General features: G+C 38.2%; 1 protein-coding gene and 1 pseudogene across 1 annotated transcript; both read left to right on the top strand.

Annotated features, from left to right (window-relative positions):
• The first annotated feature begins 235 nt into the window (after window positions 1–235).
• Window positions 236–1,166, top strand: LOC137012300 (uncharacterized; annotated as a pseudogene).
• A 3,765-nt stretch (window positions 1,167–4,931) lies between these two features.
• LOC137012715 (candoxin-like) lies at window positions 4,932–6,062 on the top strand. Its single transcript, XM_067376120.1, has 4 exons — window positions 4,932–5,029; window positions 5,103–5,222; window positions 5,403–5,528; window positions 5,850–6,062. Exons 1-4 carry the CDS (start codon window positions 4,981–4,983, stop codon window positions 5,915–5,917), a joined length of 363 nt encoding a protein of 120 aa, XP_067232221.1. The 5' UTR covers window positions 4,932–4,980; the 3' UTR covers window positions 5,918–6,062.
• Window positions 6,063–9,755: the final 3,693 nt, after the last annotated feature.

The raw sequence follows: 9,755 nt of genomic DNA, 5'->3' as shown, positions 1-9,755 counted from the left end.
AAAGACCAGAGCGCGCCTCTGGGGATAGATGCGCTGGCGCACGAATGGCCTCGCGCTCTCCTTTACGCGTTCCCACCGATAGCGTTGATATCCCCAACACTTCACAGAGGAAATATTGGCTAGCGGAGATCATACATATGCTGTATGAAGACCCGTGGCCTCTCCCGCTGCGCAGAGACCTTTTGTCGCAAGCAGAAGGGGAGATTTTTCACCCTCATCCAGAACGCCTGGCACTATGGGCCTGGCCCGTGAGTGGTTCAATTTAAATACAACTGGCCTACCTGACAGCGTTATCAGAACCATACAAAATGCTAGAGCCTCGTCAACTAGGTCTCTTTATGAATGCAAATGGGGCGTGTTTGAGCGCTGGTGCGCAACCAAACACGAAATTCCTTTTCAGTGTTCAGTGGCGGTTGTTCTATCATTCCTTCAGGATTTGATAGATCAAGGGAAAGCGTTTTCAACCATAAAAGTGTTTCTGGCCGCTATATCTGCTTGCCACATTGGTTTTGATAATAAAACTGTGGGGCAGCATCCTTTGGTATGCAGGTTTATGAAGGGCGTGCGCCGCGTTTTGCCAGTTTCAAAACCGCTTTCCCCCTCATGGGATTTGGGTTTGGTGCTTGATGCTTTCTCCATGTCCCCATTTGAGCCGCTGGACAAGGTTGATTTCAAGATATTATCATTTAAGACGGCGCTGCTGTTAGCGTTGGCCTCGGCAAAGCGCGTAAGCGAGATTCACGCGTTTTCAGTGCACTCAGCGTGTATGCAGTTCATGCCTGGTGATGTAGGGGTAGTTCTGAAACCCAATCCTGCATTCATGCCCAAAATACTTGGTCCTATCATACCTCTTGAGCTGAGAGCCTTTCATCCACCACCTTTTTGCTTCATCAGAACAGCAAAAGTTGAATGCGCTGTGCCCAGTGCGTACTTTACGCATTTATACACAAATAACTAGAGGGTTCAGGGAGAGTGATCAGCTTTTCGTATCTTGGACGAAACTTCGTACAGGGAAGCCGATTACTAAGCAACGTTTATCGCACTGGATAGTAGAAGCGATTTCATTGGCATATTCCAGTAAGGGTCTTGTGCCACCTCCTGGGTTACGTTGTTTTACGGTGTGTAAAAAGCTTTCCTGTAGCTCAGTGGTTAGAGCATGGCACTAGCAATGCCAAGGTCATGGGTTCGATCCCAGGGATTGCACATACTCGGATACAAATGTATAGTATAATGCAATGTAAGTCGCTTTGGATAAAAGCGTCTGCCAAATGCATAAATGTAAATGTAAATGTATTTTGATCTTAACACCTTTTAACCTTATTATTTATTATTCTCAGGTTAGGTAAAGTAAGTCGAGTCTGGCCTAAATTATAAGCATTTTAAATTACTAACAATTTGGTCAGAAGACTCCTCTGTGGTACGTTCTTGTTCAAAGTCTTAAAACACTATAAATCAAGCCAAGGTAGGCAGCTTTTGTAATCAATTAAATTTCTTTTAATTGGTTACTTTTCCTTTTATAATAAACAAAAATGTAAAGGCAAATAAAACTTCCTTATTAAAGTATAAAATACAGTAATCACTCTATTGAGTTAAAGGTGTAGTCAGCTCTGAGCTTCCCATCTTCAGCTTGGGGTTTCTGGTCCTCAGCTCTGGGCTTCTAGGCATCGGGGGTACTGACGTATCAGTATCCAAAGAGGCAATCAACTCATCAGTCTTTTATACTCGTGTTGTTTATTGCAGACGTTGGGTTATCTTCTTGATTGACGTACGTTGTAACTTTCCCAAAGTTTCCAGACACTTCTCAAGGCCTCGCAGGTGCAGGCTGTCTGGCTTTTGTGTCCCTGAACTCCAGTAAACTCAGCCAAGATGGCTGATGTCCTTATAAGGTTCTAGGAGTAGAACCACAGTTCTGTGTCCTTGAGCAAACACATAGAACCACACACACACACAGGATACAGTGATTGTGGTTGGCAGGAGACTTCGAGACAGGCTATCTGGCAATACGGGAGTTAGGATATCCCACAGTGAGACACCGAAACGTATGCTTGAAAGAGAACAATAGGTTACTTGCGTAACCCCGGTTCTCTGATAGCATTAAGTGAGGTGTCTCACCAGATCACCCTCCTTGCTGTGTGAAGCGAGGAAGAGGTGTGCTTGTTTTGAATGTCTTAGTGACGTTGTGTCGCTCCCTTTATACTAAGGGTGGGGAAGCCACTTCCTGACACGACGTCACGTCTGCCAGCCAACTGGGGCTGGCGTAATGTAATAGAGCTTCTGACGAATACGCGGAAGGGGCGTATCCCACAGTGAGACACCGAAACGTATGCTATCAGAGAACCGGGGTTACGCAAGTAACCTATTGTTCACTGCTCCCTACTCCTTGAGCACGGTATATCTGTTGAAGTGGACTTCGCTGACAAAAATCACTCATTTGGAATGCACTACAAACGTCATCAAAGAAAGTCAACGACGGTGTCGCGCAGATTATGATATAACAAATAAATAGATATTATAATTTACTTTCAAATTTAAAATGGACTCTTAACAGATTTGAAGCTGTAGCCTCTCATGCCATATGAAAATAAATTCTCATTTTGGTTAACTGTATAAATGTATTCTTAATCCACCGTCTGGGTCTCATCTTGTTCGCTTTCTTTTCCACGCGCAGCCACATAATAAACACTTCTGAGGTAAATAAAGTAAAATAAAAAATGACAGAGCCTCAGCTGCTTTTCAACACTTTTACTTTGTCATGCTCATACAATAAAATATGCAAATACAAAATACAAAAGTGTAACAGAAGCAGTAGAAATGAATGTATGGGTTTCCAGACTGAGTTGCCGGGCGAAATCAAATCGCCGGCAGATCAGGCTGGGTTTACCCAGTCTACAACGCATCTCCTTCACATAGAGTCAATCAGGTTGTTGATTGTGGCCTGTGGAATGTTGGTCCACTCATCTTCAATGGCTGTGCGAAGTTGCTGGATATTGGCAGGAACTGAAATATGCTGTGGTATACGCCGATCCAGAGCATCCCAAACATGCTCAATGAGTGACATGTTTAGTGAGTATGCTGGCCATGCAAGAACTGGGATGTTTTCAGCTTCCAGGAATTGTGTATACCAGTAGACCGGTGTAGACCAGAGTTATATTAGACAGCAACTTGTCCTTTGAAAATCATATTTCATATGTTACAAAAACAGACTTCTTCCACCTCAGAAACATTGCTAAGCTACGGAATATGTTATCTATTTCTGATGCAGAAAAGTTAGTTCATGCTTTCATGATGTCTAGACTAGATTACTGTAATTTATTTATTTATCCAGGAAGATCCCATTGAGATATCATAATCCCTTCTTTCAGGGAGACCTGGTCAAAACGGCAGCACACATAATTTCATACAAATAACAAAAACACAAACATTACTAATGCATTACTAGCTGGTTGTCCTGCTTCCTCAATAAACAAGCTACAATCAGTACAAAATGCAGCTGCTAGAGTTCTTACCAGGTCAAGAAAACATGATCATATAACACTGGTCATCACTGGTTACCTACACTGTTAGACCATGCCAGGCTTTTACAGTAAAATACTGGCAACACTGTTGCCAGTAATTTACTGTTGATTGTACAGTTATTTACTGTAATCTACAGTAAGTTACTGTAAAGATACCATGCACTAAATTAAAACTTGTTTTACCTCAATTTCATTTGCAGAAACCGACAGCCTCAAATTGTCAGACTGCATTTAAATTTACATACATATTTATTATATACTAATAATGTGAGCATATTATTACTATGAACTTTTTTTTATTAATCTATTAAAAACATTACAAATAAAGAGACTTTCACTGTATCAGCACCTACACAATCATCATCTGTTAAATAAAACAACATGCAGCATATCATCGTCTCTGGATCTTCTCCTGAACCTAAACACAGGCTTTACTCTTCAGCACAGTGGTGACCCACAAAACTCAATTTTACAGTAAACTACTGGCAACAGTGTCTTTTTTAACTTGTTACCGTTACTGTTAAAATACATTTTGTGGGTGTGATTTTTTTATCTTACACCTTTAACCCTTTCAACCCCACAGGAACATCCTCTAGTTCCCACACTACAGAGTAAAAGTAACACTGACGCTGTGCTGCAGTGAAATAATTAAGATGATATTTAAGTGATTATTGAGCATTAACACTTTAAGACCTGAAGGCTTTTTTTAGAGTTTTTTTTTCCTGAGCGACATACACAAAAGTAAAGACTCATAACTCCAAAACTGTAGCAATGAGAGTCAAATGTAGCTAGAATTGGATAGAACACTTTTTAAGTTTTTAAAAAATATAAATTACATTACATTTGGACATTGTCATGCTGACAAACTCCTGATAAAAGACAAAATATATATATAATAAATATATATAATATATATATATTTATAATTTTTCATTTTTTTTTAAATTTGACATGGAATAATTCAGGAAGGCAATAAGATTGGAGAAAAAATATTTTGGTGATGCTCTCCTACATGTGAGCTGCATCTGGTTCAAATTTTGAGCCTATAGCATAAAGTATGTTTGAATAAATTGTTATTCATTTGTTCACAGCTAGATTGCGCCCACGGGCGGGAAACTCTGGTTTAGAGGCACTTCTCAGCATTTGTTAGGAAATTCTAAGCTTTTAGATGATACCTATTTTGTGTTATTCCACATTGGAAAATGGACATGGATGGGTCCGGGAACACTGGATACACACTGCATCCTGGAAAGATGAGAGACATGTTTTTAGCCATTTGGGTGTATTTTAATTGTGAGAATCTGCTTTAAATAATGATGTGCCATTTTCTATGATCTGTGCATGAGTGTCTGAATGTGTCAAGTGTGTGTAGGGCTTCACAAAGTTTCCTCATTAAACCCACCCCTTTCTGAACAGACATAAAAGGAACGGAAACATTGTGATTTCATTCTGTTCCTGACACACGATGGATCTGCGAGTCTCTGTCGTTCTTCTTTTCATTTTTCTCACTGGAGGTACAAAAACAGCAAGTATTGAATGTATTATTTGGTACACTGAGATCACTGAATGTCTCTCTCTGTCTTTAAGGATATTCTCTCAAGTGTTACAAGTGCTCATATGATTCGAAGAATACCTGTAAAGCAGAAGAGGAAACATGTCGATTTGGATCTTCTAAATGTGCAACCACTATAACGGAAGAATCAGATGGTAAGTTCAGTGTGAATGTGGAAATTTACTGTCGTAGTTTACTGAAAGTGATAATATGAAGTAGAAGTATATTATATTAATCTCATCACATAATTGCAATTATTTGTCTATTGCAAGAGGAACATGATTTCTGGAATTGCTTCTTTAGCCTATTATATAGGAAGTTTGTCCTTTTTACAGGTTCCACTAAGGTGTCCATCAAAACTAAAGGGTGTGCAGAGATATGTATACCAGGGACCCAACAGACGTCAACTGGAGGGACGTTGTCTCTCCACTGCTGTAACACTGACCTCTGCAATGCAGCAGGTATTGGCCTTTATTTTACCGTGTGCTAATTTACATTTACATGTATTCATCTAACAGTTGCCTTTTCCCATAACCACTATTATAATAATTCAAAGTCATTGTTCATAAGGAGCACAATATCAAATTTCAAGAGTAGTCAAGAATAGTGTAAAGCAGAACAGCTTGAAAATGAGTTTTTGAATTAGTCAAATGTTTTCTGAGTTTTTTTTTATTGTTTTAGAAAATTGTGATATTTGTTCAACAATGAACATGCCATTTTTTAATAACTACTATTATTATTAGTAGTAGTATAATACCAATTTTCTTCATCATCTTGATTAGATGGAGTGTTTAAGGGAAGCTTCCTCCTGCTCTTCTCTCCTCTGCTCTTCTACTTCCTGTTTCAGTGATTCCAGATTCAAGACTTCAGATTCAACAGTGAAGATCAGTGAATATGAGACACATTCTGATGCATTACTGTAGTTTACTGAATAAAGCTTTTGTTGCTCTGCTGTTCTTTGTATCATGATTTGACGAACTCAGAAATATACATTTTAATAAACAAATATGAAACAAATATACTGCATCATCATTATAAGCAGATCGTCTTTATAGCCAAATAATTATTCATAAAACAATGAAAACATAAACATTTCTTTTATACACAGAAAAACAGATATTTTAAGATGAGTAAGAGTATGTGAGATGTGTTTTTCATTTGGAAACATGTGCAGGGCTTGACATTAACTTTTTTGCTCACCAGCCACCGTGGCTAGTGGTTCCCCAAAGTTACTAACCACTCAGCATTTTCACTGGCCACAATTTTGCTGTTGGGAAATTACATTTTATATGATTAAAGTTGACTTTGACATGCTAAAATGACTTGATTTTGAGCCACCCAAATCAAGATTAGGTCTACATGGTATATCAGCTGGTATGTATGGGTGAGCAAGGGGTGGGTAATATGACCATAATATGATACATTTTATAATTGTGTAAGTTATTTTTGTTAGGCTATATAAATAGAACAAAGAAGCAAATTAGCAAATTACAAATACAATAGTAAATTAAATAGCCTAAACTCTTTTTTTCAGATACAGTACATTTATGTGCATAAATACACTGTATGTACAGTATAGTGTGTATGCACAATTATTGAATTTTAGTTATTGAATCAACTCTGAACTGACCTGAGCTGTATAATGACACTATTGGCCTGTAAGATATTTGAATTTGTAACTATTGTAAAGCTGCTTTGAAATCTGCATTGTATTACAGTTTTTCTCGATTGCTTAAACACATTTCTTGAAACTATGCCTCATATTGTCACAACAGTGAACACAAATCCAAAACGTCTCACACAATTCTCAGGTTTTAATGCTTGCTTATAAATCTTTAAATGGCCTAGCACCAACTTACCTTTCTGACCTTATACAATTGCACATCCCATCAAGGTCTCTGAGGTCTGCTGATCATATGCTGCTGACAGTTCCTAGAGTACGACTAAAGCACAGGGGTGATTGTGCCTTTGCAGTAGCTGCCCCTAAACTCTGGAACTCACTACCTTGGTCTGTGAGGATGGCCCCTAATTTAACTGCTTTTAAAACTAGTCTTAAAACATATTTTTATTCTTTGGCGTTTAATGCAGTCTAAGAGCTGTGGGTTTTTTTTGTTTGTTTCCTAATTCGTAAATGTTTTGTATATTGCTCTTTTTATTGTTGTTGTTTGTTTTATGTCCCTTTTTATATGTACAGCACTTTGGTCAACTACTGTTGTTTTTAAATGTGCTTTAGAAATGAATTAAACTTGAAACTTGAAACTTGACACAATTCCCCAAACATCCTATTTTCAGGTCTAAATGAAGCGCTCCACTTAAAACCATTCACTCTTGCTGAAAAACTAAACTTTGCCCTTAGACATCACACACAAGCCCTCAAAAACACACACACTTCAGTCTTACACACTGGTGGGATAAAATCAAAACAATACTACAAAAAACAAAAACCAGTCATAAGTTGTGTTGCTTGTGGTTCTCCCCCTCAAGGAACTTTTCACATGATGAGCACGTGTATATATTTGTACATTTTTTATTCTTCAATGTACTGTACAGTACAACACACCAGACAACAACTGAATATAACAGCCAAACAAGCAAAGAAAAAAGATGATCAGGTCAAATAATGATTATGTGAAAACATAACCAGCACCACCTGATCACCTTTTCTCTTTGCTTGTCTGGATGTTATAACTCAGTTACAACAGCCCAAACAAAATCTAACATTAAAAAGTCAAGGGTCAAGAGCTCAACTAAAGCAAACCCTGATCTCTGTGATGGTGTCTTAAAAATTGTGATTTTCTCCTTTGGGGATTCTGCTTGTTATCATCAGGTGTCTTCAATAATGCTCAATCATCACTCAATTAAACACTTATTTATCTCATTAACTTTAACACTGCTTCAGTGGGTGGAATAAAAATATGGCAAGACTTTTACTTTCTGACCCCTGGACTTTCCACCTCTGGTCCTGGCTCTTCCAAGCTTTAGGGTGAATAGAGGAGGAGATTTTGAAGCCAAAAGAAATGCATCCATCCATCATAAACGTGTGTCACGATCACCATCTGTTCCTGTCACGTTCCTGGTCACTTCCCGGACTACATTCCCCATAATCCTCTCTGCCATTCACATGTTCACTCCACACCAATCACCTGTTGCCACATACAGCCTAGCACACTACACTGATCACCACACCCAGCTGCAGCTCATTACCAGGACTGTAAAGGACTTTCACACACACCACCTCACCGCGAAGTCTTGTTTACCCTGTGTGACATTTCCGAGCGTTATATCCTGTCTGCCTGTTTGTTGTTACCGTTCCTGCCTGTATCTGTTTATTGACCCATTGCTGCCTGTCCTGACCCTTGCCTTGTATACTGTTCTGTGAATGATATCCGCCTGTCCTCGATCTACTGCCTGTATCCTGACCACGACTCTGCCTGTCCCTTGCTGTTCCTGTTTGCCCCTGATCGACCCAGCCTGTACGACTATGCTCACTGTAAATAAAAGCTTGCATTTGGATCTTACCATGAGTCCCGCCTCGTTACAGCGTGTACTCCACACGGCTCCGTGGGTTAATAAAGGCCTTCTGAAGTGAAGCAATGTGTTTGTGTAACAAAAATATCCTTATTTAAAACTTAGTATATGTATACATATTTTTTGTAAGGGCTTGTGAACAATTTTTTCAGTGCATAGTGACAAACGGGTGTGGAGGGATGTGTTGCTATTTTTAGTTCCTACATAGTGTTTTTTTTATTGGGGAAAAAGCCTTTTAAACCCCAGTGGCGCACCTGTCTATGTCTATGTTTGTCAGTCTGTATTTCAGAGAACATTTTTTTAAACTGTTGTTACAATTTACCAGATATAAGAGAGCTCAGAATAACAGAAGAGAAGGGGTGCGTGTGTTTGTGTGTTGTGTGTGTATCAGTGCAAATGTGAATGTGGTGTGGGTGTGTGTAGTTCATGTGAAATGTGTGACATGAGTGTCTGTGGTTGTGTGGGTGTCACTGAGTAAGAAAAACTTACATGTGGCTTCTTTTCTCTTCTGCGTATGTTAAATATTGTAAATGTGAACAATTTATGCTCATATTGTTACAAAGAAACATATATTTGTGCATTTAATGCTGCATTTGTAGGAGCTCTTCATATATTTGTGGATTGATTTGTCTATGTGAGGATGACTACAGTGACTTGATGAAATGAAAAGGTCCCTACTTTGGTTTTGTTTTTTTCTACTTTTAGTCCAATATACTGTAACTTTATGTTCCATTTCTATCTGTAGTAAATTAGCTCAAAGCGGAAATATTAATAATTAATCATAACTTATGATTAATTATGAATATTTGTACCAGTTAATCAGATTAATTAATTGAAAGAGCTACACTGTAGAAAATTGTGCTGTAAAATAATGGTAATCTACTGGCAGATGTAGTTGCCAGTAATGTACTGTTAATTTACAGCACTCGTTTTTTTTTTATTTATTTTTTTTTTTTTATACAGTATGTTACCGTAATACTACCATGGAAATGAACTCATTTGGGAAACTGATTACTTTAAACAGTTAAAGTTTAAAAACAGTATTTATACAGCATTAATCCTGTGAACTTATTTAATTTGAGTCAACTGAAAATGAATACTTCTTAACTGCAAACACTTAACGTGTAAGAGCGTAATAACTAAAAACTCAAATTTTTGCA

This window comes from Chanodichthys erythropterus, chromosome 22, assembly GCF_024489055.1.
Source record: "Chanodichthys erythropterus isolate Z2021 chromosome 22, ASM2448905v1, whole genome shotgun sequence".
NCBI classification, from domain to species: Eukaryota; Metazoa; Chordata; class Actinopteri; order Cypriniformes; family Xenocyprididae; genus Chanodichthys; species Chanodichthys erythropterus.
Note: the sequence above shows the minus strand (reverse complement) of the source record. Positions and strands in the feature narration are given on the sequence as shown.

What these genes read in the sequence shown, in the direction of transcription:
- LOC137012715 (XM_067376120.1), top strand. Translation starts at nt 4,981, where the DNA reads ATGGATCTGCGAGTCTCTGTCGTTCTTCTTTTCATTTTTCTCACTGGA. An exon ending in TTTCATTTTTCTCACTGGAG is followed by an intron (nt 5,030 to 5,102) that starts GTACAAAAACAG and finishes TCTGTCTTTAAG; the next exon opens with GATATTCTCTCAAGTGTTAC. An exon ending in TATAACGGAAGAATCAGATG is followed by an intron (nt 5,223 to 5,402) that starts GTAAGTTCAGTG and finishes TCCTTTTTACAG; the next exon opens with GTTCCACTAAGGTGTCCATC.